Source organism: Colletotrichum fructicola, assembly GCF_000319635.2.
Source record: "Colletotrichum fructicola Nara gc5 chromosome Unknown KSG_Nara_v1_contig09, whole genome shotgun sequence".
Classification (NCBI taxonomy): Eukaryota; Fungi; Ascomycota; class Sordariomycetes; order Glomerellales; family Glomerellaceae; genus Colletotrichum; species Colletotrichum fructicola.
This window is the reverse complement of record NW_027094059.1, coordinates 1,116,164-1,143,972: the sequence shown is the minus strand read 5'-3', so window position 1 is coordinate 1,143,972 and position 27,809 is coordinate 1,116,164. Positions and strand designations below refer to the sequence as shown.

Here is a 27,809-nt window from a genome sequence, read left to right as displayed (position 1 = left end):
ACATTATAATATAGCTAAAGATCTTTATATTATTAAAGCTTTTTATAATCTCTACCTATATTAGCTTTAAAGCTTATAGCTTATTAATATTTAATAAAGTAATTAGTATATCTATAACTTTATACTTTTTAACCTCTTTACTTTTTTAAACTTAGCTATAAGTAGAAAGTTATTAATATTTATAAAAGATATTCCCTTTTGTTTCTTTAATTATAGATTTAGTAGTTTAATTAATAATAGCTTAATCTTTTTAACTATTTTATTATTAAAGTTAGAACTCTTATTAATAATAAGTATAGTAATAATAATATTATTTTAGATCTTTAAGCTTTTATTAGCTTATTAGTTACTATTAGAAGTACTTAGAGATATTATAAGAAAGTTAAACTTAGTAGTTTTTTAGTATATATATAGAGGGCTATAGTATAAATAAAAATCTATAGTAAGTAGTAATCTAGTAAAGTATAGCTATAGTAGCTCTATTTAGGGACCTTAGTAATAAAAGTAGTAAGTATATCTTACGCTAAATTTAGTTAAAATACTAACTTAGTAGTAAAAAGGGTATATCTATTATAATTCTGAAATTATATAAGGGATATAGGTTACTATTAAAGTCACTTTTGCCTTATACTAGGGGTGCTGCGTGCTAGTACTAGCGAGAAGATCACACTCTAAGTTAGGCTCTCTCTCTCTCTCTCTTAATAAATGAGTAAAAGTAGAGCTACCTAGGCTAGGGCTACCTTATGTGGCACTGTTGGCGCCCGGGGTTAAGTGCGCCATGTACGGATACGTTCCAGGCCAGGTCCTTTTTCATTTTCTTTTTTCGCAGTCTTCCAGAACAACACACACACCAGTGACCGCACTTCAGACTGAGATGGAAATCCAAGGGCACGCAGCACAGCGGGCATGCGAGGGTGTAGTGGGGTTCGCCCGGGCTGGCCAAGGTACGCGGCTTGTCTAGGAAGGGTAGGTACGGGAGAAGGTACTTTTCCCAGCAAGAACACACTCACTTGAGTGAGCGAGTGGGATGACGCCCAGGTATCCCGACGGTGTGCCTCTTCATAAGCACTGTGCCGAAGGAGGGTGGCCGCGGGGCAGGAACGCTGCAGTGGAATGGATGATGCCATTGGGGTCCCATTGGGTGAGGTGAGGAAGGAACCCCCCCAAGATGCACCTGTCCGCCTTCCCATTGTTACTCGACATGAGCGTTATCATCCAGTCATTTTGTCTCAGAGACAGCCATCGACAAGTCCGGGTCGAAGCAATTTGAAAAAAAGAATTACTATGATAATCACTCTGAACAAGCACACATTCAGCACGGCCAGACCTCTTCGACGTCTTCGTCACCTCAAACGCTGCCCCGATGTCGCACAACACCCGCCGCCCCGCCCTCTCCTCTCCTCTCCGCCTCTGTCAGTCAGTGTCAATCTCTCGGCTGTCTCTGTCAGAAGAAGGACCAACCGAGCACCGAGCAGCTGCCCCCAAAACACAGTCGCATTTTCAGAGGGTCACACCTTGCAGGTACATTGCCGCTCCCGCTCCCACAAACTCCGATTGACCAATTCCACTTCCATGATCTCCCAACTCTCACTCCATCTCCTCCACTGCTTGTACCTCGACCGTCTAGGCGGCTCAACATGCACAACGCCGACACGGCCCTTCTTCGTCTCGTCTCCTCCTCCTTCTCTCTGTCTCTCTCCAGACGCTCCAGTCTATCTCCAGTCAACCCAGCTAACCCATTCACTTTCTCCAGTCCCTCCGTTCCAGTTTTGCAACCCAAATCCAGTCTTTGTTTCATTCGAGCCCGCCTTTTCTCGTACTATTCTGAGCCTCCCGGGGACAAGCTGGTACTCCAAAAATACCACCGTTGCAGCCGTGGGTACCGGAACCCTTCCCACAGGTCAGATGCTCATCGCGGATATGAGCAGGGCAGGGCCAGGGCACTGCGCAGATCAAAACCAGAAGAGCTCCTCCTCTTCCTCCTTTTCCTCCTCGAGAGGCCAGGGCCAAGGGCAGCCCAACTACGGAGCATGTCAAATTGCACATGGCCTTCTGTCTCCAGCTACACTGCTTCGACGCTGCCCAAAATGCCAATAATCTCGCCCTCCCCGTCCAACCCATGTGCCTTCTTTCCGATGCCACAATCTGCCATTTGACATCATCGCCTCAACCGACTTTCATGGTCCCGCCCAAGGGTGCAACACCCAGGGCCAGATGCCCCGACACGGAACCAGACCTCAGCGATCATGCATCCCACCCTTGTCTGGGCCCGGTTGGTACCTCCGCCGTACCCTCCGTACCTGACTGCACTACCCGCCCGCGCATAGTGTACCGTACGGATACACGTTCCAGGCAAGCCGACCCGTGTTGGCGCTGCGCTCTTTGTGTTCAGCACACCAGACGAGACCGGCACCAGACCACTCCAGCCGACGTCCATGAGGAATGCTTGGCCTGCGTTGAGAAAGAAAGAGAACACCACCGACGACAGCAGACGTTGCTAAGTAGCGCCTGCCGTCGCCTCTGTCTCACGGCCTCGACCTCAACGGACTGGAGCTTGAATCTCGACCACCGCTACTGCTCACGTTATGCATGGAGATGGAGAGAAGAGGAGCCTCTAGAGACAACAACCTGCCAGCACCTGACGGAAATGGCGTCTGTTCGCCCCGGAAGCGTCTCCATATCATGCCGGCCGCACCACGTCCCTCCCCAGCGGTGCCTTCGACCACCCTGCAGTCCGCTAATGCCTCTGCCACCCGAACTCTGCTGGCCAACCTTCCACCCCAACCGATGGATTCATGAGCTCTGTCACAAGGCATATCAGCAGAGGTCCAGAGGCCAGCTGCCTCTTCCATCGACTTTGCCTGATTCTCTTCACCGATGAACCACCCCTGCCCCGACGCTAAAGTCCCCGGACTGCCAACTGACATGCTGCCCGGATTCCCGCCGTGGCCGCCAAAACTTCCTTTCCAGGCACCCAGGCCAGAAGGCCGCTTGTCCGTCCCCAGATTGCTGGACTTTTCGGGAACGTTGCTTCCCCAGAAATCAGCATTCTTGGGTCGTAATTTCTGTCGAATTTCAGGAAACCGTATCGCTAAGATGAGCAGCGAGGCTTCGGTGTGGCTGTGCTGCTACTTACGAGTCAAGCCCCGAAATTGTTTTACGAGCCCCGGCCGACGAAACTTGAAATGATCTCTCTCGGCAGTTCCAACTTCCAAGGCCAACAACGCAGCAAACCCGGGCCAGCTTGCGTTCGTCCTTGCTTTGGACACTTCCGCCCGGGGCAGTCTCCCGGTGTGCTTCGTTCGTTCATGCGCAGCGCTATCTGACGCTACTTGACACCTCAACTGACGCCATGTTTTCTTGGGCATTGCAAAGATCGGACGACTGCCGCTTTGGGATCAGTCAGTTGAGCCAACTGGGAAATGCGTCGAAACCGTTCATTGACTGGACGGGTCGCCCCAAATCCCCAGCCTTGCCAACACATCAAGCAAAGACGAGAAACATTCCACATTCCACACAAGCAAGACCACTCCGTCGCTTGAGAAGTTGACCGCGGGAGCCGGGCAACGGCGATATCCCCCGCGTCACATCAAGTTCCTGCTGTCCGTTTCCCGCACGGCGCACGGGGGTCATCCAGTCACCTCCCTTGCTCGGCCGGTACGGTATTGATACGCCACACCAGGATCAATCACCAAAAAGTGCGCCATTGTCAGATCCCAAATCAAGCTCACCGACGATCACCGACCCCCGTCGAACCCCCACATCATTGACGCCCTTTACTTCGGCGTCTTATCATTCAAGTGCGGCACGCCACACTTTGCCCAAAGCCTGACGGCCGTCGAAAGACATGTCCCTTGCTTCTATAGCGAGTTTACTTTAGAGAGAAGTGAGACTTCCAGACGGCGCTTCAGCTCACCGATACCGGCATCAAACCACCGTTCTGTGCCGCCCTAAAACACGTTTGATTGAACATGACTCCGACACTACCAAACAACGCATTCAAGCTCCAGCTGCCTCTGCATATGCCCCGTCGCCCCGTCGTTCTGCAGGAAACCATGAGCCGGGGAACTGCTTAAGCTTCGAACTCACTTCCAGCTTAACTTAGCCAAGCAGCAAACCCCGCCCAGCTCGGTCGGTGAGACTTCACGACAACCTCACCGTCTCCAGCCTCTGTCAGCTTCCTTGGTCTTTGCGTCCGAGCACCCACGACAGCACAACCGCACACGTGCCCAGTTTCTGCTTTTTTCTGCCACGCGCGCTCCCTGCGATGCTACCCCTCGTCTGCAAGCCACCTGCAGCGCGAGCAGTTCTCGTGATAATCAGTAACTACGGGCCATTGTCATTGGTCGGTGAATGATTGACCTGCGGCCGCTAAACCGCCCTAGATGCATCTGACACACACCGCTCAGCGGGACTTTTTGTTGAGACCACTTAGAACTGGTTTTCACCGGGCGGGGTGGTGCTGCCAGCCGTCTCGGTGCCTGCCTCGCCCTCGAATCACTTGCCGGGAACTGCTCGCATCGTCCGGGGCCAACCGTCCCTGCCTGGGCCCGAAAGCCCTGAAATGGTGCCGCGAGAAGAGAGCGGGATGCCCCGCCGGGCACACCCGCGGCCGGCCGGCGAAGCAGGGATGAACGACCCTTCCCCGCGTTTCTAGCTCCACTTTCCTCCGCTCCTCACCGGGCTCAGTCGGCTTCAATCGTTTATCCGACGGACCCCCCGTCGCTTGACACAGTCGCAGGGTGGCGCCGTTGATCTTGGCCCCAGATCTGGTTGCTGGTGAACCTCTTGTTTTGGAGATCCTTTCGAAAGACAACTAGACGCGGCGGCAATCGCGGACACTGTGCCGCTGATCTCGTATTTGGAACCATTTGCCTCAGGACCCTTTGACCATCTCTCAAAACAAAGAGATCTACTGTCCGATTTCCACGGGCGAGGTACACGTAAGTGGCGTTGCAAATCCAGACGACATGAAGACTCTGATGTTGCATCCGAAAGGCTGACCTCATCCTCGTGTTGGCGTCATGGAGAATCGACTGGATGATGCCCGTGGGGCTTGCGAGAGATATCTTGGAAGGTTGCGATACCATTCTTGACTTGTCTCAAGCTCAACGGTAAACATCGGTGCCATCTTCGCTGTTGCCAACAGCAGGTTCGTTTGATGTTGATTGATGGCAGACATTGACGTTTACTGAGTGGGCATTAGTCTTTATGGCGAGGCTGATGAACACAACACAACGCGAAAAAACGGAAATCAACAGATGCCTACCGGAAGGCTCTTCAAAGTAGTTTGTGGGATGTTAAAGATATGTCTCTTTGATATGGTGACAAGCATCGCGACCATCATTGCGACATTTATGTGGTGCCACGTCAAGTGGACTCTCGAAATCCAGCGAAGTTTGGATTATCGATGATGTCGAGAGAAAGCTTGTCTACCTGGTTACAGGATACAAGTGGGCTTCAAAAGTACATCTTGTTTGACCATCTTGCTGTTGTGAGACCGCAACCTGACGATTTTGCCATCATCAACACGACTTCTTCATACCATTTTGAGAGGGCCGACCTTACGCTCTGGCCAGGGGCCTAAGTCAGACATCAATGGAGGACGACTCTTGAATGCCACCGTCAGTGCCATGGAAATGGATATTCATGAAGAGGGGTCGCTACACATTGTCGCACAGAAGCGCTGACAGCTCATCAGGTTACATGTCTGGCGGTACAACTCCAACCTTGTGTCTAACCTGGCTCCTCAGTGCGTTGTCTCCCTCGAGGCAACGTTGACAGCAGCGCGGGCTTATTCCCCGCCACGGCGTGCTACGAGGCACGACTGTAGATAAGATGTCGTGCCTCGCACCCCCTGTTGACCGGACATAGGCTGAGCAAGATGACGGGGACACAGACTTGAGATGAATACGGCCTGTACCACGGGGGAACGGAAACCCCTTTCTTGAGCATGGAACAGCTGGTTTTGCGTCCTTCTGAAAGTTGACGGCAACATTGTCGTCACCGTGGCATTCAACCTATCCCTCCTGGCACGACCCCGGGGTTGAGCAAAGAGACGAGCAAGTACCACACATGGTCGTGAAGCCAGCTTCATCAACTGACGACACCTTGGGCATGTATTTGATCTCAGACGGATTGCATGTTGTTGATTGGAAGTTGATCTTCTGAGCCAGCACCGGCTGCTACCAAAACAGGGCGTATTCGGACAATATGTTGATTGTGACCATACGAGGCTACCACCCGAGGTTTCACTGGACAGGGCTGCGGACGACACGGATTGCAACAGCAGCATTCCCTAAAGATAAGCATCCTGGCGAACATCGTCTATTGACTCTCGGGACATGAAGTAAGATTCAACGCAGCTTCAAGAAATTGGCGGCGACTTTTTGCGGATAAGCTTGCAAAAGCAAGTAATCGTCGCGACGCACGAGGACAATGACGCCCGCCGCGCGCCTTGCAGTATCTTATCTTGAATGTCACCTCATTTGAGACAGCATGAGCAAGAACATGCAGCACCGTTGGAAATTGCACGCCTGCAGCTATCGGCGGGTTCGACAATGCGCCGACGCACGCATGTGAGATGCAAAAAAGGAAATTCTACGAATCTTTCTCTCGGCGGCTGCTTATCGCCACACAACGCGTCAAGCCTCATCTCGGAAAGACATGAAGTGGGTGTCCCCCCCGCGCCGCCGCATCGGCGCGTGATGAGAGATTATCAATTGTGACCAGACGGCGTACGGGAAATGAAGCTCGCCGCTCACATCGTGCAGCGAAAAACGTTATCAACGCCGAAATGAGGCACTGGTCAAGGATCCCTTTCTGATTTCTTTTGTTTTTGCCAGCGCGGGATGTGTGTGATATTGGCTGGAGCAACGCAACCCCAGTGTCATCACAGAGCCCACGCCGGGATCTGGGTTTGGTGTGGCTGATTTCCCGTGCGATCCTGCAGATGTTCGCCCAGGTTTGTCTCCAGCTTGGGTCCAGCCCCCAAAACCAAGCGAGGAGCCGTGAATCTCGTCGCTTATCTCTGGGTGGCTTGTTCGAGGCTGGATTATCTGCGAGCACGGGCTTTTGCGCGACGTGGCTGTCGGTGTGTATTTGCTGGTCCTGCAGCCTGCCTCCCGCCGTTAACGGCCACGCGATAAAACGGGTGGCAGAAGTCTGCGGGAAAAGACTGGATGCGAGATGAACGCAATCGCGCGGTTAGGCTTGCACTTCGCGGTTCCGGTTGGCGAGTCAGTTTTCCCGAATGACATGAACCCATGGGGAAAGGTGAATTTAACTCAAAAAGCTTGAACAGGAAAATGTCATCAACTTTAAAATCGCAGCCACGGCGGGCTGGTTGCTGGGTTCGACACGACTCGGATCCGAGAGATTTGCGATCCACTCGTACCCGGGATCAAGACAGCAGCACTTCCCAAGCGGTTTGGATCTTCTGAAGGATGAAGCTTGCGGATAGGGAAAGAAGGATCAGCAGTCACCAAGAAGAGGCGCCGAGGGCACAGACTGCGACTAGACGCGGCCCTTCTCTGCACAGACTGCCAGCGGTGTAGAATGTGATGATGGCCGAGGTAGCTATCACGGGCGACAACACGGCGAGGTTGGCGATAGAGCGCTTGTCCCGGACTGCTAGCCCCGGAGCACGTCCGACGAGGAGACACTCGGCGGCGGCGCATGTCGTCATTTTGCGTCTGTCTGGGGTTTGCTTCAAAACGCGCTGGCCTGATTAGGAAGACGCGAGAGGTTTAGCGAAGGGCTGATGGAGATTTGTGGTTTGACAGGAGGTGCCAATGCTTGAGGAGCGTGCCGTTGCCGAAGGCACATGGCTAAGAACGCCGCTTGGCTGCTGGCGAATCGAGATGTTGGTAATTGGGACCAGCAGGGATATCGGCTCGTGATTGGAGCAGCAGAAAAGGGCCGCCGGCGGCTTTTCTGTTAGAGCCAATGGGTCTCCCGAAGACCGGTCTGGAATCCGCGTTGGGGGAGATGGGGTTTGTTCAAAAACTTGTTTTTCTGAGATGATGGTTTTCTTGGGAGGGTCGGTTGGAGGGGGGGGCATCGTAAAGTGCCGTGTTCTCCGAACGAAGACGACCCGGGGGAGGGAGTTCACCGCGCTGGATGGTGCGCCACTGTTCTGTGGCTCTTCATCTGCTTCTTGGGCGCTTATTGGGTTGTGTTTCTTGGGGGCTGCGGCGTCGTCGTGGAGAGGGGAGGCGTAGAAGCCACGCGACGGTGCGGCTGCGACGTCGTGTTGGCTGGCGCCAGCGAGGGTGGTTCGGGCCAGGCGGCGGTGTTGGCTTTTTGCTTGCCATTTTGTTTTGCTGGTTGGCTGCAGGTTGTCCGGATCGTCCACTGCGCTGGGGCGATTTGGATTCCGAGGTGGTATTTCCTTTCGACGATGGGCTTTGACTATGGACATGGGGGCGAGGGGGTTGTGGTTCCGCTGGCACTGACTGACTGGCCTGCATCGAGATTCATCGTCACCTGGAATTACTCAAACGGCGCTTCTTCACGGGAAACCCGGCGCAGCGGTGTAAGGTGAGCGAGCTTTCGGGATATTTTTCACCTCTCGGTGGAGGCACGAGGACCGAGCGAGCGCGAGACGATTCAAGCTTAAGGTAATTGGGGAGGGTTTCCCTTTGCGCGCCCCGGTTTAATCGGTGGGGATTTTGATGACAGGAACACCGAGTTTCGCGGTGGTTGCTGCGTTATGACGATAGGTGGGAGGTTCTATTGGAACTTTTCCATCCACTTTTATGTTGGGTAGCGGTTTTTATTTTTCTTCTTCGTTCGGGTCGAGATGTGGGTTTTCATGCACCTTGGATGGGATGGACGGGCACTAACGATGTAGCTACTAACTAGACGATTAGGAATTTTGGGGAACTGGATATCCGGACGGGATTGGCTTCGTCACTTTTGGCGGCATATTCAGCTTGGGACTACAACATATAGACAGACGGCGCTAGGATGGGAAAGAAGAGCCGGGCCTTGGTGTGTCGCGTGAGGCTCGGGCGAGATGGAGGAGCCGGGTTCTGCGGAGAAAGGTGAGACGGGGAGTTTTCTGGTCCAGAGACGCCGCATGGTTGGATGATGGATGATGATGATGATGTGTGAGTGAGAGAGATATGGAGATGGAGGATGAGTGAGACACGGCGCTGACGGCCCCACGGCCACATGTCTCTTGTGTGTGGAGTGCCCTTTCTTTCTTGTGCCGTTGCCGGCTGCGTTCTTCTCTGCTCCAAAGCTTTTGTTCTGGTGTAAGCCAAGGCCCTCCGAGATGGGGATAGACTGCGCGGACGAACCGACTTGGCTTTGGAGGATGGCGTGTGAGTGGTTGCATGCGTTTGGGTCTGTTGGCGACCGAGTCTTGGGGTGAGCCGGTTCGAGCGTGAGATGGAGGGTGGTCGGTGAGAGCCAGAGCAGTGGACTTGCGCTGGTTGGAGGCGAGAGGGCTAGAATGGAGCTTGGGAGCGTCACCGTGGGTTTGGGTTTGTGTAAGGTAAGTTGGCGTCTGGGGTCCAATGCGGTTCTGACGGGTAAATGGGCGGGCGGCGTGGCTTTGGCTTGCGTTTTGGTGTCTGTCGCTCTCTGACTGGAGTGTGAGTTGGGATGGCGTCTCTCTCTCTTTCTTCGATGGTGGTGGTGGTGGGCTGGGGTAGTGCAGGATTTGCGGGAGCTCGGTCTTGTGATCTCGGGGGGGATTTCTGACAAGACTAAGGCAGACAACGAGGATGGGTGTTGTCTAATTGTGATATTAGTCGCAACCTTTTTCCTTCTGCTGGCTGCTGCGTACGACGACGAGGCCAATCTCTTCAACATCCCCCGCGATACCTGACGTGAGAAACAACATCTCTTGTTGTGTCTCTCTCATTTGAATAGCCTTTCCACCTGACTCTTACAACTCCGTTCAATCTCCGCGCGCACCACGCGAACACCGCCACGGAGGCAGACCCGGAGCACGGCAACGGGGCAAAACGGAAAACGTCACTGTCGCATACGATACGGATCCTCCTCTGGCCTTTTATTTTCTTTTCTCGCTGCTTTGCCGTTCCCGTTCTGCTACAAACCCCTGAGTTAATTTCTGGGGCCCGAAGGAACTGCATCATCCTTACGGTACCTTACGGGGCCGCAGTCACACTCTGAACCCAGTTTTTCGGACGCTGGTTTTTTCTTTTTGGCGGTTTTGTTTTTTCTTACCCCTGCGGCAGGATAGGACGCCGAGCAAACAAGCCGGCCCTGACGATAACGGGATAGACGCTGAGTGTTTTTCTGAAGAGAGTTTGTGTGTCTTTTCTTTTTCTTCGGCGGCGGTGGCTTTTGATGGGAGATTGTGTGTTGATGTTGGATGGTACCAAAACATCCTCTGCTATCTTGTCGAGATATCTACCGCTGCTGCTTGCGAGGAACCGGGCACCCGAGGAGATGGAGGCTGCGGCGAGAGAATTGTAGACCCGTCCAGCAGAGCAGCTTATTAGACGATACCTTACCTAGAGAAAGTGGAGGGAAGAGAGGGGGGACTGACTGACTGACTGACTGATCACGATCCGAGGTTTCCTTGCGCCGAAGGAGGCAACTTACGGAGCACTCGAGAGGGCCATTTGTTGTTATTACTCGACGGCATCCTCCTCCTCTTGGGACCGGTCCACATCCCAGGAACTGCGGTCTACCACACCCCCGACGCCGACATCATCTCCAGACGACACACACGCGCACACGCACACGTTTCCCGGGTGCGCCCCATCGTCTATCTGCCTCCCCTCCCCCCCCCCCCCCCCCCCCCCCCCCCCCACACGACGACGAACCGTCCAGGGGACAGGCTTGTTGCCGCGCACCTGTCAACGTCTCGAGTTTCGTTTTAGTTTGGCTGGTCTTTCATCTATCTGGCATTTGCTGCCATCTTTTCCCCTTTCATCGTTCCCTCCTCGATATTTGGGAAAAGGCCCATTCTGCTTGCCTTCTTACTCCTTTCCTCCATCTCTCCATCCCATCTCATCCACCTCTCTCTCTCTCCACAAAGCCAGGCCGGGTGCGCTTACATACTAGTCTGCCGCTACTCGCCCGCGCAAGAAAGAAGGAGGAACAAGGAACAAGGAACGGCACGAACGAAGACACACACGACCGGATCCACCGCCGACTTGACTGACCGACCCGACGGACGGCCCAAAGGGGACTCGTATTTGAAAGGAAAGCTGGCCCGCACCACCCACGCCGTCTCCGGCGTCTATCGAGTCTAGCTCTTGCGGCAGTGAGCAGCAGCGGCATCTGGGCGTGTTTACTTTTGACGGCCTCTTTGTTGCTTCGAGTGCGCCCTGTGGGGTGGCAGTTACATCGACACGTTTTCTGACGCAGCAGCAGCAACCGGGCTTTCTGTCTCTCGGTGCGTAACTCTCTCTCTATCTCTCTCTGTTTCCCTATTCTGCGTTTTTGCGTGTCAGGTCCCTTGTCTTTTGGGGGGTGGTGGCATGTCTATCTCCTTTGATCGAGGTGGTAGTGACATTACATCCGTATATGCCCCCCCCCCCTCCCATGCTCCCTTTCTTTTCCTTTTCGTTTGGTACCCTGGCGGGATCGTCCCAAGTTTAGCCCGTTCTCTGTATCCGTATCTTGTGTTGCGACCTTGCGAGGAGCTTATCTCTGGCGGCGGGACAGAGCACACACGCCTACCTGGTCAGTGCCGGTGGGCTTGTAGGTTGCGAGTAAAAGCAGACGACGTGGTGTCTGTTGATTCCACGTCCAGCTGTCTCTCTCTCTGCTCTGACTGGGGGTTCTGCAGATGGTCCACGATCTCCATCCAACCTGAGCTGGCGCCGCAGTGTAGGTGGTGTTCGAAGCTGGGCCAGGCCTTGTTGGACGGCGTCTGCTCAACCCGCATGCGCTATCTCCATTTCATTCACAACCTTGTCCCTCATCACCCGCTGTCCGATGTCTGTCCAGCTCACCTAATTATCTGCACACCCATCCACCCACCCACCACGCTACCACACACGCCCCCCGTTTAGTTGTGCTTTTTCTTGCTTTAGGATATATCACGACTCGACCTCCAATCTTTCTCCCTCTGTCACTTCCTTCACGGAGGCGCAGGCGTTGCAGATAGCACTTTTTCGACTGAGCTTTTGTTTCGTGGTTTTGTTTCTGTCGCTCCTTCGTCTGTTGTTCGGAGGAAAGCCATAGTCGAAACCGCACACTCACACCCCCCGCCTGAGGTACAGCTTACACACCGCGCGGATGCTACCACGAGGCCCTCGCCGGCAATCCTACCTGTTTCGCGGCCTACGTCACAGCTCCCGACCCTGCAGCTGAAGAACAGCGGCGCACCGACCTACCGACAGACAGCGCCAAGTAGAAGAGAAGAGGTCTACCGCCTATTTCGGACACGAGGGGAATCGAAGCAGATGCGAATTGCCAAACGGGCGGACGGGACGACAGCAGCAACGGAAAAAGAAAAAAAATAGGAGCAAACGGAATACGAGAATAGCAAACCCAGTTTTTGCCCAGCGCACCGAGTACCACGGGAACAACACCACCAACACGACGAAAAACAAGGTGTGAAGCTCGAGCACAGCACCATCCATCCGTCGCACGCAGGGACCGCAAGTCGGAAACGCCGTCTGAACTTGCACCCATCGCCAGAGTCGCAAACCCGCATACCGCACGCAAACCCCCCAGAACTAAACCGTCCTTCCCGAATCCTGGCAGCAGCAATCCGAACGAGTGCCGCCACACACGCCCCCAGGCCGCTTGATTGCACCGACCGTACGGTCCCTCGAGGGGCGCTTTTGCGACACCAAGCAAACCCACCCCCGGAAGGGAAACACAATTTCAGATGGCGACTTACACGTCGGTCCGCAGGTCCTCGACCTCCTCCGCAGGATCGGACACGGCCGCAGCAGGATCAGGAGTGGCAGCTGCCAGCAGAGATGACACAAACACAAAAGAGACGACGGGGGCATCCTCGTTCGCAGCGGCCATGTCCGTGTCGGCGTCGTCGTCGTCGCGGCCAAGTATATCTCCCGTCACCGCGACCCCGAGCCCCCTCAACTTCTTGTCGCTTGCCGAGACGAGTTTTACGCCTTTGTCGATGGACAGCGACCTGTTTCCCGATCGAGATTTCAGCGGCAGCATCAACAGTACGACGAACTGGAAGAGCGACAGCCCGAGTCCTGATAAGCAGCAGTCGACGACATTACAGCCCACTTCTGGAAAGGGGGTGCCGTCCAACGCGACAACGACGACAGAATCAGGTATGAGTTTGAGCGACGACGGGGCGGAATCGACCATGCGAGCACCACATGCGCCTGCGTCAGCATCGTCAGCAGCGGATGCTGTAGCGGCGCTGGCAATGTCGCCAGAGAAGGAAGAACATGTCTCGGGTGCACGCGAGCTGGATGTAACGATGCAAAGTCCCCGCCAACCCGGCCAGGGACAGCGCCAGGAACAGGAACAGGAACAGGAAATGGCCAGGAATGTTGGCCTCGGTAGGGGAACAGCAGCAGCAGCAGAGGGAGAGAAACAGGGAGAGGGAGAAACAGAGTTGGACGACCAACAGGAGGCAATCTCGCGTATGAACCCGCGCCAGCGCTATGCCGGGTCGACGCCGCTGTCCCTCGATCCGCTGCAGGTGGCCAGGGGCAGCAGTGCCGCTACAGACACCTGTACCGCCGCTACCACCAACACGAACTCTAGCAGCAGCAGCCCCAGCGCCGCCTTCCATCAATTCTCCCCTAAATCCCAGTCCCAGCAGGCCCAACCCCAGTCACCACCGCGGTCGCTCCGCCAGTCGAATTCTTCCATTTCTTCTCCTCCTGTCCAGCACATCGCCCCCCTGGCCCTGCGAACAAAAAATATCGGCGACAATAATAACATCAACATCAACACGACCGCCCCGAATACGAGTTCCATCACGAGCCCGCTTTCAGCTGCCTCCGCTGCGTCGGCTCTCTCCGCCCCAGCTGCCTTTACCCGCCAAATCTCCACCTCGTCCCTGCGATCCAACAGCAGCCTCATCTCCCAGATCCAGGACAGCTTGCAGCAGCAGCAGCAGCAGCAGCAGCAGCAGCAGCAACAGCAACACCAGTCACCCAGCCGCTACCGTCACCACCACTCCTCCTCGGGTTCCAACATCGTCCAACCCGTCCCCAAACCAATCGTCCGTACGACCTCCGACTCCAACACCTTCATCCTCAAACACCCCGTCCCCGATCTCAACTGCCGCTCCGGCGCCTACGTCGGCAACGTCGCCGCCCTCGAGAAGACGGCCGAGCGCCTGTCCATGACCAGCTCCATCGAGGACGCCATCCGCGACCTGCATGGGGAACTGAAACGCTCCGACTCCCGCCGCTCCTCCATCCTCGCCGCCTCCGTCGCCGCATCCCAGTCCCCGATCGACGACGCCGCCGCCCAGCCCGGCCCCCTGCGCGTCATCCCTCCCGTCGCCTCCATCGTCGAGCTCAACAACGCCGCCCGCCACGGCGGCTACTCCCCCAGCGGCTACGTCATGTCGCCCAACCACTCCCTCACCGGCCGCCTGCGCTCCGGGTCCAAGAACTCGGCGAGCGGGAGGCCAGAGATTGACGTCGACGCCGTCATGTCGCGTCACGGCCCCGGCAAGGGGTCCACGCGGAGCGCGCGATCGGGCATGTCTGGAAAGCCCTCTCTGGCTGAGATTGCAGAGTCAGAGCCTGTTGCTTTGACGCAGCGGGCGCTTGATGATGCTGATCGGGCGCCGTTGGCTGACGATGATGCCACTATCCGACGGCCGAATACACATTACGAAGAGAACGGCGATAGCAGCTCGTACAACGTCGGCGGGCACCTGGACCAGGAGCAGTCAGGCTTGGGATTGGACTTTGGTGGTGACAACGGAAGACACTCTGAGGACAGGCCAGCGACACCCAGATCGACGGCCACCTTTGACCACAAGAACGCCTTCGATGACTTTGACGGCGTGCACTGCCAACCAGACCAGTACTCCGAGCGCGGCGGTTGGGATTCTCGTGAGCAGAGCGATGGCGAGTACAATGACATGCCGCCGCCGCAGCCCAAGACCATGCCGATGTCCGACATCACTGAGCCGCCGTTTGAACCCCAACCGCGGCCCATGCCTCGTCCCCCCAAGGCTACCCAGGTCAGGCCGCAATCGTACTTTGACGAGCTCACTGGGCAGGAGATGCTGTACTACCCTGCCCGCGTGCCGGCGATGCTCAACCTGCCCCCCAAGCTGTCCAGAAAGCCCAAGACCAATGTCCGGAACGCGAGACACTCCAAGGTCTTGCAGGCTATGGGACACCCTGGGTTTGGCAAGGCCGAGTACCTGCCTCAAGACCCGGAGGCCCCTGCTGTGAGAGAGTCCAAGATGTGGCTACCCGACCCGCTTGCCGGGCATGGCGCCACGACGCTGGGCGAGGACATTGACGGCCAGAGATCTGGTGGCACTTCGATCAAGGAGTCTACTGCTGGCGTCGACTCTCACGTGCCTGCCGAGCAAAGGGATGGACTGCTGGCTGGTGAACAGGAGGAGATGCCCATGGCGCCTCCGCCGACGCAGCGCCGCAAGTCCAAGATGCCTAGGGCTGCAGATCTGCCACCGCAGCTGCGTGCCAGCGCCTTCTTTGACCTACCATCTACGACACCGCAAATTGAGATGAAGGATGGCTCGGCCATGGCTACTCTGGACAGCATTCTCGACGCCTCCGCGAATGCTCCCGTCAGCGCCTTCACGGACCACGCTTTCGCCGGCAAGCTCGGCTCTGAGGTGTACGGTCCTGATGGCAAGAAGAACCGTCGCAAGTCTGCCGCGCCCGGGGCGCTGCTACCCGAAGAGCACATTGCCGCGTCGCAGAAGAAGAAGAAGGGCATCCTGCCTTTCGGCAAGAAGTCTGCTGATACGTCTAGGGCCAACTCCATGGCTCAGGACGATGAGGGCAAGGCTTTGTCTGAGAACGTGGACGCCGAGTCGAAGAAGTCTGGTGAACAGTCTGAAGAAGAGGAAGAGGACGAGTTTGCTCATGTTCTCGACGGACCTCCGACGACGCTGCTCGCCGAGCTGCAGCTGCGAAAGTACAACCAAAAACTGCGCACGCAGATGCCGAACAGCGCACTGGCCGGCGGCATGCACTCCACGCTCCTCGAACTCGACGCCGTCGCCGAGGCGCAGAAGAGGCATCGTGAGAAGAAGAAGATTGCGCTTGCCTGGGAGGATGGCGCCAACGACGAAAAGGAGGACTCTGACGATGACGAGGTGCCTTTGGGTGTCTTGTACGCCAACCAGGGTGTCGTCGCAGATGTCAACCGCCCTCTAGGTCTGATGGAGCAGCGTGAGAGGGAGGAGAACGAGCCTTTGAGCTCTCGTCGCGCTCGTCTTACCGGACAGCCTGAACCACCAAGAACCCTCAGGCCACAAAGGAGTGCCATGACTCTCAATGCTGGTTTGAGCCAACTTCGCCTCAACCACATGCCCTCTTCTGAGCGCGTGAGGCCTCAAGAGGAGTCGGAAGATGATGAGCCTGGTGAGACTCTGGGCGAACGCATGCGTCGTCTCCGGGCCAAGGACGAGGCCGATCACAACAACCTGCCCAAGGCCCGCCCTGTCAGTCGCGCTTTCTCTGCCGAGATCCTCACTCAGTTCGGCGAGCCTGAGGAGAAGAAGGACGAGGACAAGGGCAAGGAGAAGGAGGTGCCTCCTGAAGAAGAGACTCTTGGTCAGCGTCGGAAGAGACTACAGGCTGAGCGGGAGGCGCGAGAGCGTGAGATGACCCTGGGTGGCGGCCTCGGTGGCGGGCTCGGCATCAACCAGCCTGAAGCGCCGCCGCTGCGCAAGCAACATAGTCTGGCAGATGTTCTCGGCAGCCACCCAGGTATCCACCACGAGAACCCGGCCTTGAAGGAGCAGGCGAGGCTCCAAGAGGAGGAGCGAAAGGTTCGGGCGGCGGAGGCCAAGATGGCTGCCGTGCGTGCGCAGATGCCGACCAGCCTCGACAAGCCCAAGGCTCTGGCGCCAACTGGCGGGTACATGAACGGCAAGTTCAACGACGGCAACGGAGGTACCGCCGGCAGCAGGCGCGTCAGCGGTCTCATCGACAACGTCCAGTCTTCCAACGCCGGCGCCGGTGTCAACATGGCACCCGGCTGGAACCGGTCCAGTATGGCTTTCAGCAGTTACGGTGCGCCCCTGCAAATGCCGCAACAACAGCAGCAGCCTGCATATGGTGGCTTGATTGGCCAGGCTGGCATGACCCAGATGGCTAACAAACCGGCGATCGCCTCTGGCTACGGCAGTTACACCGCGGGAGGCATGGGCGGTGCGGGTGCCATGGGCGGGATGAACAACATGAACGGCATGGGCATGAACATGAACAACATGCAGATGAACCCGTATGGCGGCGGAATGGGCATGCAGATGCAGGCACAGCCTATGGCGATGAACATGGGCATGCAGCAGCAGCAAATGACGCCGATGCAGATGCAGCAGATGCAAATGCAAATGCAGCCCGGACAACCGCAGTCCATTGAGCGCTGGCGGCAGAGTATCATGTACTAGCCGCCTGGCCGTGGACAGAATTACAAAAAGACCTACCGAGTCTCCGACTTTACTTACCCATACACTATAATCCGGTGGTCTTGGACGGTCTGTACATAGAAGACACACACAATGGCATTGCGAGGGGCGTTGGAAATTGTTTCTTTTGTATTCAGGGACTTGTAAAGCAAGCATTGGAGATGGGAAAGGGAAGGGAGGGGGTCCTGGGTGACACCCATTGCATATAACTATCAGTTTTAATGATTGCATTGGGCGGGGATGCAGCTAGCGATGGTGGTTTTCTTGGGTGTTTAGATATACACAGAGCCCTTGCGAGGGTTGACTTTCTCGTTCAGCATATTGTCCCAGTGGTGAGATTGTGATATTGAAGTCGTGTACAGAGAAGAGAGTCACATTGCGATCATCGTGAGGGCGGCGGTCCGGGTAGGAAAGCCGAGATCACTTTGCACCCCTGACCATCGGCCCGCTATGATAATAATAGCAGCTCTGTGCTATTACATACCTCGGCTTGGCGGAAGGAAGCTCCTGCGGGTTTCTTCTGGTTCAACGGGACGTTGAGGGTGACACTGGGTTGTTCAGGAGGTAAATCTGCACGTTTCGTTTTTGGCTTGATGCGAATTGTTTCTTGGGTCCCGTCAGCCCTACGCTGCTGGTCTTCGTTCAAGGGGGAGGGGGTGGTTGGTGCCGGGGAATTGCGATGTGCTTGAAACGGCGCGACGGGCTGGGACATGTGTCCCGATCTTTTCTTGGAGGCAGCCAGCTATCCGTGCCTAGCTTTGTGGTTTTGGGGGTCTGGGCATGCGCTGTGTCGTAATATACCGTTGAGTTCTGGAGATGGCACTGTAGCGTATATGTGATTGATTGGGGAAAAGGACAGTGTGAGAGACACGAGACACTGTAATGCACCCACCCCTGAGCTACGCAGCAACACCCTTCTGGGGTGGAAGGGAGCCTTTATCTTTTTTTTTTTATCGGACCGCGTATCGTATCGTATCGTGCCCAAGATAGCTTGCTGGCGCGTCCGGACCGAAGACTGTTCAACCAGCAGTCAACGTTTGCTCCTTCCTGTGCCTTCCGATCTTTTCTTCTAATGCAATTGTAATCTTTTGTGGTTTTCCTGGACTGCCTGCGATATCGAATACCCGCCGAACGGAACTGGAAAAGCGAACGGACTTGGAAACGAGGAATAGGGTGCTGCGCTGCGCGGGAATGGAAGCATCACCGCTGACGAGGCAGCCTCCGCCCGAGGTGTTTAAGCCTAAGGTTGTCGAGCTGTATGAGGGGTTGTTCAAGGTTCGTGACTGTCTGGGGAGGGAATGCGCATTTGCGATTGGGGATTGCGGCTAACGGGCAGGCGTGGATAGGTGCGTCTTTCTCTTTTTGGTTCTTCCTTTGCGCGACGGGGGAGGGTCTTGCGATCCGGAGCTTCCACCGCGGGCGGGTTTGAAGCTCGCGATGCGGCCTAGGTGACCGGCTTAGGAGGTTGCCCTCCTTCTCTTGCGATTTGACACAACCCATCCGCCAATCCGACGTCTTCCCAACCCCTTCCCGACGAAGCCGAAACCTCGAGACGGGCTAACATGGCGAGCTTTTCAAGGACGACGAAGACGATGACCGGACCGAAGGCTTCTGGCGCGAGTTCTTCCTGCTGAGGCCGGACCGCGCGGCGCTGCGGCGGATACTGGACGGCCTCGGGCCTGCGGACATGCTTGCGCTCGAGGAGCAGACGAGGGAGCTGTTCGCGAGGGCGGTGGGCGCTGTGAAGAGCGGGCAGGGGGTTGCGGATTTGCATGCGCTTGATGTGAGTTTCTTTCTCTGGTGACAGGCGGTGGGAGTTTGGGCAGTAGAGGGGCTGACGATGGCAGACACTGAGTATATTCCTGTGTTCGGCGCTTTCGAAAAAGTATGCGCATCCCAGTTCGGACATCATCAACGTGCTGGCGGGGATCGACCACGTCGACACCGTCTTTACGGACTTCGTCGGCGCGCTGGATCTGATTATACGGAGCGGGAAGAGCTTGGAGCTGAGGCAGAAGGCGGTTGAGGTGGTGCTGGCTGTTACTGCCGGGGCGTACCAGACGAGTCTGTTGACGTATTTCATTCAAAGGGACCTGTTTCCCGCGGTCATGAAGGTAAACTCCTTATGCAAGAGAGTCTAGAGAGCCGAGAAAACTGACGGGAGACCAGTTCATCCAAGACGCGGACTCGACACAACGTATCCTCTACCCCTTTACCCTTCTCGGCCTGCTCGCCAACTACAACAAGTTTGAGTTCCAGAACCCGTACCAGATGCGCCTCAACGATTTCGTCAACGAAGCGACGATACGGAAGATCATCAGGTGCGTGGGCGAGACGTGCCAGAGCTTGAGGACGCAGTACGTGGACGTGCAGGAGGACCTGCCCGAGGGGTGGACGCTGAACGGCACGTTGCGGATGATGGGGCTGGGTGTCGTCGCCAGGGGGCCGAAGCCGGAGAAGAAGCCCGTATACGACGCCGAGACGATGAGGACCATGTTCACGAACTTGTGAGTATACACAACAACACCACACGCAAACTCACGCTTACTAACGCACGATCACAGACCAGGGGAAGAAGCCGCCGTACTACTAGCCACCTACGACTTCACGCACGCCAACAAGCTCTTCTGCTTCAACCTCGCCACGCTCCCCGCCGAAAAGGGCGCCGAGCAGCCCCTCGCCGCCTTCACCTCGCTCACCTCCTACCTCCTCCAGCACGCGCACCTCTCGGAGCGCACGACGCACTACTCGCACCTCAACCTCATGGTGTTCCGCCTGCTGATCGAGGACCCGGTGCTCTGCAAGCGCATCTGCAGCGACGAGAGCAAGACCGCCGTGCGCCTGTGCCGTCAGCGCCAGCCGTACCTACCGCTCGTCCGCGGCGAGCGCATCCTCGCGACGGCGGTGCTGGACACCATGGTCGACGGCATCACGCACAACCTGCGCCGCCGGCTCGACGTCGGGCTGTACACGCTGTGCGTGGGCATCATGCTGCGCGTCGTGTCCTACCTGAGCCGCAGCCGCACGCGGCTCGCGTACCACTGGGCGGACCTGTTCCGCGCGCTGCTGAATTTGGTGCGGTTCCTGACGACGTACGTCGCGGACTTGAAGGACCTCGCGCAGGTGGACCTGCTGGTGGACAACGTGGTGAACCTGCTCGCGCTGTCGCTGTCGGCGGGCGAGGCGTTCCTGCCCGGCGCGGCGGCGTATGACGATTTGTTCTACAAGGTCGTCGAGACGGGGGACGTGCTGGGCAAGTTCAAGGAGAGCTACGCGCTGGGGAAGAGGCAGAGCAACTCGATCGACACGCTGATTAGTGTGAGCACGCACTACAAGGAGCTGCTGGAGGGCGGGCGCAAGAAGGCGAACCTGACGAGCGTGGAGGTGACGGAGGTGATTAAGCAGGGGTACGAGACGCTGAGTATACAGGCGAAGGAGGGACTGGATACGTGGGAGCGGTATCGGGAGGCGGACGAGAGGAGTTTGTTGAAGAAGATGGCGAGGGCGGCGGTGGGGGGTGTGAAGGGGATGGTTGAGCGGTCATGATGAGGGTTGGAGGGTAGATTGTATGAATTTGTAATGATGATTGATATGATGGATAGTCTAATTGATGGTGTTCCATCCCATATTGCTCATACAATTGATATTGATGGGTGATTTTCGTCATGTTGTGAAGCCATACGATGCGAGCGGATACGTGTTAGCCAATGCTCATGGTGTCCTGGATGCTAGCCATTGCTAACGGCTTCTTTTGAGGATTAGATGACCACGAATGGCGGCTGATGTCTCTGGCGGTTCATCGACCCCCACGTCTTCCTGCTCGGTTGCTGCCGAGAATGTAGCCGAAGCGACTTTTGACTTTCCGAGCAAACCTAATGCCAATGGTCTCATTCCAAAACATCATTCGATTTATTGCAGCATGAACGGAATCCATGAATAATGCACCTCAAGCCCTCAAGGTGTCAAATTACCGTCGGCCCTTCATTGCATATCCTTGCTGTGTCGTCTTACCTAAGAGAGAGGTAACGCCACAGGAAGGGACGATGAGCAAAGAGTCATCCAACATGCTGTGAGGCTTGCTTTGTCATATCCACCCACCGTTGACAAATTACCGACCTCTGATTGGCTGAGAGCTCGAGAATTCCCGGCAGCGCAGTGGCCATGTCATAGCCGCGCCACGGGGCCACAGCCAAATCCTGTCAACTGACCCCTTCCCGGGCCCCAGCTTCTGCTCTGCTCTGCTCCGAGTGCAGCCACACTTTTGATCCGCAAACTCATTGGAGTCGAGTCCCCCCAACCCGACCAACCGAGCAAAAAACCTCCGACCTTACAAACAAACCACCAACTTTCCGTTGCCGTCGGACTATTCCTCTCGACCTTTCCTAATAACACTACCCTTCGACATCTCCCCACGAGCAACCCTCAATTGCTGGGACCGCCGAAACAAAAGCAGACCGCCAGAACAGGTTATTTGCGCAAACAAACCAACCTACCCACCCACCCAACCCCCAATACAGATTCCCACGATGAACGCCCCAAGGATACTCACCCGCCTGGCGATCCGCCGCTCCTGCACCGCGATGCAATGCGCCTACTCGCCCTGCGTCGCCGGCCGCCGAGCCTACGGCAGCCCGTCCTTCCAGTCCTACCCTCTCTACCCCAACACCACGCCCCCGCCACCACCGCGTGCCGACGGCGCAGAGGGCTCGATCGCGCAGCCGGATCCCCTCCCGAAGGTCAACGAGACGAGGCCGCCCAAGATTTCGCAGCTCGCCACATCGCAGCAGCAGCAGCAGTCTTCTACCCAGTCATCAACGACATCCACAAAGCCCTCCACAGCCGAGCCAACACCAACATCAGCCGCAAAGACCACGACGGCCGCGACGAAGCCGACCCGCCCGCGGTCGAAGCTGCGCGCGCGCAAGGCGGCGATGAAGCTGACGCCCGCGGCGGTGGAGCAGCTGCGCGCGCTGCTGGACCAGCCGGAGCCGAAGCTGATCAAGGTCGGCGTGCGGAACCGCGGGTGCTCGGGGCTGGCGTACCACCTCGAGTTCGTGGAGAAGCCGGGCAGCTTCGACGAGGAGGTGGTGCAGGACGGCGTCAAGGTGCTGATTGACAGCAAGGCGCTGTTCAGCATCATCGGCAGCGAGATGGACTGGGTCGAGGACAAGTTGAGCCAGAGGTTTGTGTTTAAGAACCCGAACATCAGTGAGTAACACCCTTTGATGCGTTTCCTTGGGCTCTGGCCGGGGAAGGAGGCGAATGAGCATTGGCTGACGAAGATGCACAGAGGAGCAATGCGGCTGCGGCGAGTCGTTCATGGTATGATGAGCGTAATGGCTGGGGGGCAATGTAGATTTGCTGCATGGGATACACAATTCATTCAGCGCCGCGGTCTTTTTCCATAGACAAGAGACGAGTCGGTGGACGGCATTGGCATTGTACATATGCTGCAACGTCGTGTACATCACGTTCGATCAGAACATCAAATTGGGACCTGAGGTCACTGGACGGCATTGGGAGGCGTTTACTAGGTGTAATGATACCTATGAGAAAGACCTGGACCGCGAGTCTGGGCGAGAATCAACTATTTTCTCACAACATCTTCGCTGGCAGGCAATTGTCTAGGCAGTAGTGGCGGTGTATCGGTTCCATTCCCCCCTTCGATGAGATCATTCCCGGGGCGTTCGTCCCATCGGGGGCGGGCAGACGGATGGCACAGTGTATCTCCGAATCCGAGTGCCGGCGCCGATCCATCCTCCCCACACCTTCCAAAAGAACAGCCGGCTCTGAGCGACAAGGCACCTGGCACCTGCCCAGGGTCCCGGCGGGTCACAGTCGGCTGTTGCGGAGCGAGGCGTGCCGGCCCCACTAGAATTTGCGAGAGCTCCCACAGCTGCAACTCCATTAAGGCGCGTCATAGGGAAAATTCCCCAGAGCGCGTCTTCCACTTACTTCCACTCGTTTGGCCATCTGCACCTCCAAGAAATAACCGACCACATTCGTTGCCGCGACACCACGCTCACTTCACCAATCACCAATCCAATTACTTCCCCGTCGTCGCATGCATCGAACCGCAGTAGCTCCATCAAAATGGCAGCCGTAGACTGCCCCATCTGCAACAAGCCAGTCAAGGAGACCCTCATCAACTCCCACATCGACTCCGGCTGTGTCTCCCACATCTTCAACCCCGACCGTACCACCTCCCCGACAGCGAGTCAAGCTCCCAACGGCACGCAGACGACCCTTCCCTCCGCCTCCCAGGCCAAACGCCCCGCGTCGAGCTTCTTCTCAACCCCAGCCGCCAAACGCCATGCTCCCCCGACCAAAGTCCTCACCACCCCCGCCAACGCGAACGGCGGCATTACACGCACCGCAGGCGTGAAGCGCAGCTTCGACGACGGCCCGGGCGCCGTACCTTCCCCCTCCTTTGGCGGCAGCACAGTAGTCGCGGAGCAGGACGACAAGGAAATGGCGCCCCCGGAGACGGGCCCGGCCACGAAGCGCACCAAGACGGCGCGAGCCGCACCCCTCGCCGAACGCATGCGCCCCAAGACGCTCGACGAGGTCTGCGGCCAGGACCTGGTCGGCCCGAACGGCGTGCTGCGCAGCCTGATCGAGTCGGACCGCGTGCCGAGCATGATCCTCTGGGGCGGGTCCGGGACGGGCAAGACGACGATCGCGCGGTGCATCGCGCACAGCGTCGGGTCGCGCTTCATCGAGCTCAACGCGACGAGCTCCGGCGTGGGCGAGTGCAAGAAGTACTTTTCCGAGGCAGCCAACGAGCGCGCGCTCACGGGGCGCAAGACCATCATCTTCTGCGACGAGATCCACCGCTTCTCCAAGGCGCAGCAGGACGTGTTCCTGCACCCCGTCGAGTCCGGCACGATCACGCTCATCGGCGCCACGACGGAGAACCCGAGTTTCAGGGTGCAGGCGGCGCTGCTCTCGCGGTGCCGGACGTTCACGCTGAGCAAGCTGACGCGGGAGGACGTGGCGGGGATCCTAATGCGGGCGATCGAGGAGGAGAATGCGAAGGGGGGAGGTGTGCCGAGTCCGCTGATCGACGCGGAGCTGGTGACCTACCTCGCGGCCTTCGCGGACGGCGACGCACGCACGGCGCTGAACCTGCTTGAGCTCGCGCTGTCGATATGCAACCGGCCGGGGATCACGAAGGAGGACATCAAGGCGTCGCTGACCAAGACGCTGGTGTACGACCGCGCGGGCGACCAGCACTACGACACCATCTCGGCGTTCCACAAGGCGGTGCGGGGGAACGACCCGGACGCGGCGCTGTACTACCTCGCGCGGATGCTGCAGTCGGGCGAGGACCCGCTGTTCGTGGCGCGGCGCATGGTCGTGATCGCGTCGGAGGACGTCGGGCTCGCGGATAACACGTTGCTACCGCTCGCGACGGCGGCGTATACTGCCGCGCAGCAGATTGGCATGCCCGAGGCGAGGATACCGCTGGCGCACTGCGCGGTGGCGCTGAGCCTTGCGCCGAAGAGCACGAGGGCGTATCGAGGGTTGAACAATGCGTACGCGGCGCTGAGGGAGCCCGGGGTGGCGGCCTTGCCTGTGCCGTTGCATTTGAGGAACGCGCCGACGCGGTTGATGAGGGAGATGGGGTACGGGGCGGAGTATAAGTACCCGCCGAATTATAGGGAGGGACGGGTGAGGCAGGAGTATCTGCCTGAGGAGCTGCTGGGGAGAAGGTTCTTGGAGGATAGGGATTTGGGAACGGAGGTTGATCCGGACTTGGAGATGGAGACGGAGATTTGAGGGAGGATGGAAGGATAGGAGAAGGGTTGAAGTTGAAACTGCGTTAGCATGGCATTGCGGGCTTTTGGGTTTACTGGCCTTCTTGGGATGGAGGCAGCTGGATTTGGTTGCGATGCATAGCGCTGAGGACTGGCCTGGATGGGCTGTCCCTTGGACATGATGATGAATACACTTGTATTAATATGTAAGATTGGTTGGGTGTCGACATTGTGGTCCGAATTGCATTGTGAGGTTTCGTTGGTGTTTGTGCAAACAGTAGCCGGGAACATGTTGCTCCAGTTGTTGATACCGTCAGGCAAAGGGTCCTCTGTTGATAATATACTGACTTGTAGCGGTAACTATTAACTGCCGATTCAACGGCTGAAGACAGATACAACCTGGGTCCTCGCCCATCACAAGATGGGCTGTCAGTCAGAACAGCATGATCCCGTAACCCGGCCGTCTCGATTTCGGTATTTCAGGGTGTGACTTACCCAATCCGATCAAAACGTCTTGACTGAGAACGAGGAAAGGTTTTAAGACTAAGATGACATAATCTTGAGCTGAATACTCACTTGATTGTACAAGAGGGAAATTCTGTAAGGGGTTTACTCGTCGTGAGTGATTGGCCTCGGATGTAGCCGTATGCTTGCAGTGCTGATCTCGGCGAATAATTTATATACGCCAGCCATTCCCTTTCCCAGCCTTGTCTGTTACCCTCTTCAAAGCAGATTTCGTATCCCTTTATCTGTTCTGTCATGAGCAGATTCTACCTTTATCTCGGTTTTGCCGTCGCTAGCATCGTTTTGTTTGCCAAAGGTTTCACCGGACGACAGTTCATCGCCGTCACGGGATTATTCGCTCGTGTCATATGGCGCCGGTTCATCTCAGCACTAAAAGAAGCATCGTCCGACTCTTTCGACGACAATTGGACTCGAATACAAGGACATGATTGGTACGGTTACGTCCGGGTCTGGGATATCCCAGACGCTGCTTCAGAGTGCGCCCGACCAAATGACCCAGTCAGCAGGGAAAGAGTCTGCGAATCGGCCGCGGATCTGACTTTGGTTCTCAATTCTATTCCCAAGTCTCAGAATGGACCGCCCCTAGTCTACGTGGTGGAAGTACTTGAGGATCATGACTCGGAACTACTTTGGAACTGCGGCGACGGAAGCATCAACTTGGAAATAAGACATATTACGAGAAGGAGAGCTCGTAGGATACGGGACATCGAGGACATCGATGAAGCCAGTAGCAATTACAGCCACGATGATGATACTACAAGCGATAGCACCCACGACAACAGCACCCACGGCGACGACAACCACGTCGTTGATATCGACGACAGCGTTAACAACCATGGTGGTCGTGATTTAGCCGACGAAGCTAGTGCCTCTCGCTGTAAAATTCCTCCGTTGAGCCAATACACGACTGGCCTCATATCTTTGTCGTCAAACAGAAATTGGCCAAGCAGTCATTGGTGTCGCCTGGAATCGTTCGAAATCCCCTTACCAGCCGGAATCCACAAAGACATCTCCTTTGCCCACGTAGAACGTAACGTTCTATTCCTGGAACATGATGAACACTGTTTTGGTATGGCTCTTATCTTACGTAATTGTTTTGAACGTTTCGTCGAGAATGGTACTAAAGTGATTGACAGTGTTTATCCAATGTAAGACGCTTGTCCCTAACAGTTCTACCGTGCCGGATAACCTTTCGAAAGACGAAAGACTCGAGCGCTTTATGTTCAACCAACTTGCCGAGGAACTATCACGCGACCCCTTCAAAGCCACAGCCTCATTCGCAAGCCAGTTGTACGGACTTGATCACATGTATCAAGTGTTCAAGAACACGTCAAAATGGAAACATATGTTTATTCTCCAATACTACCACGCCACTTTGGCATTATATGCTGAATTCGTTGTCGCTTACGAAGAATCCTACATGAACCACAAGCAACCCCTTTTTGACCCTCGTCGCTCCGAATTCAAGCAAGGTCATTTAAAAGAAATCACAAAGTATTCTTGTCGCATTCGAGACATAAAAAGGACAGGAGAACGAATGGTGGAAGCGATCGAATACTTGGTTGAACTTGCCGAGGAAGTCGTTGCTAGTCAACCTAGTTCGGCCGGGCCCCCGACTACATCAATGGCAACAGATAAAGCCAGGTTTACGGAACTGCAACTGGAGATACGTGGTCTTTGCACAGAGGTCAGAGGCTGTCTATCGAGATTATCTACCAGCCTCGAGCACGACATCAAATTCTTGGGTCTACGTCGTGAGATGAGGCAAACGAATAGTGTCCAGCGGCTGACCATACTTGCGACAATATTCTTGCCACTTTCACTATCTGCTGGGGTTCTCAGTATGCAGACGCGGTTCAAGGACCTGGGGCCGTTGTTGTACGACTTTTTCGGCGTTGTTGTTCTTCTCGGAGCACTCGTATTGCCCCTGCTGGTGTTCCTCAGCTTTCTCAAGATTGCCACCGATC

At 56.2% G+C, this 27,809-nt stretch overlaps 6 protein-coding genes across 6 annotated transcripts; all 6 read left to right on the top strand.

Annotated features, from left to right (window-relative positions):
- Nucleotides 1-5,024: 5,024 nt before the first annotated feature.
- Nucleotides 5,025-5,740, top strand: CGGC5_v014607 (uncharacterized protein; the record flags this gene model as incomplete). The annotated part of the gene is made up of 5 exons (XM_066153124.1): nucleotides 5,025-5,077; nucleotides 5,108-5,152; nucleotides 5,207-5,285; nucleotides 5,580-5,624; nucleotides 5,702-5,740. 5 exons carry the CDS (start codon nucleotides 5,025-5,027, stop codon nucleotides 5,738-5,740), a joined length of 261 nt encoding a protein of 86 aa, XP_066007549.1.
- A 1,441-nt stretch (nucleotides 5,741-7,181) lies between these two features.
- Nucleotides 7,182-7,462, top strand: CGGC5_v014606 (uncharacterized protein; the record flags this gene model as incomplete). Its single annotated transcript, XM_066153123.1, has 2 exons — nucleotides 7,182-7,238; nucleotides 7,304-7,462. 2 exons carry the CDS (start codon nucleotides 7,182-7,184, stop codon nucleotides 7,460-7,462), a joined length of 216 nt encoding a protein of 71 aa, XP_066007548.1.
- A 5,508-nt stretch (nucleotides 7,463-12,970) lies between these two features.
- On the top strand, nucleotides 12,971-17,539 carry CGGC5_v014605 (uncharacterized protein; the record flags this gene model as incomplete). The annotated part of the gene is made up of 1 exon (XM_032029473.2): nucleotides 12,971-17,539. The coding sequence occupies one exon, from the start codon at nucleotides 12,971-12,973 to the stop codon at nucleotides 17,537-17,539; it is 4,569 nt and encodes a 1,522-aa protein (XP_031891133.2).
- Nucleotides 17,540-18,748: 1,209 nt separating this feature from the next.
- On the top strand, nucleotides 18,749-21,103 carry armh3 (Armadillo-like helical domain-containing protein 3; the record flags this gene model as incomplete). Its single annotated transcript, XM_032029472.1, has 5 exons — nucleotides 18,749-18,832; nucleotides 19,137-19,340; nucleotides 19,405-19,671; nucleotides 19,727-20,064; nucleotides 20,122-21,103. 5 exons carry the CDS (start codon nucleotides 18,749-18,751, stop codon nucleotides 21,101-21,103), a joined length of 1,875 nt encoding a protein of 624 aa, XP_031891132.1.
- A 980-nt stretch (nucleotides 21,104-22,083) lies between these two features.
- Nucleotides 22,084-22,885, top strand: ISA1 (Iron-sulfur assembly protein 1; the record flags this gene model as incomplete). The annotated part of the gene is made up of 2 exons (XM_032029471.1): nucleotides 22,084-22,765; nucleotides 22,848-22,885. The coding sequence occupies 2 exons, from the start codon at nucleotides 22,084-22,086 to the stop codon at nucleotides 22,883-22,885; spliced, it is 720 nt and encodes a 239-aa protein (XP_031891131.1).
- A 765-nt stretch (nucleotides 22,886-23,650) lies between these two features.
- CGGC5_v014602 (ATPase WRNIP1-like protein) lies at nucleotides 23,651-25,339 on the top strand (the record flags this gene model as incomplete). Its single annotated transcript, XM_032029470.1, has 1 exon — nucleotides 23,651-25,339. The coding sequence occupies one exon, from the start codon at nucleotides 23,651-23,653 to the stop codon at nucleotides 25,337-25,339; it is 1,689 nt and encodes a 562-aa protein (XP_031891130.1).
- Nucleotides 25,340-27,809: the final 2,470 nt, after the last annotated feature.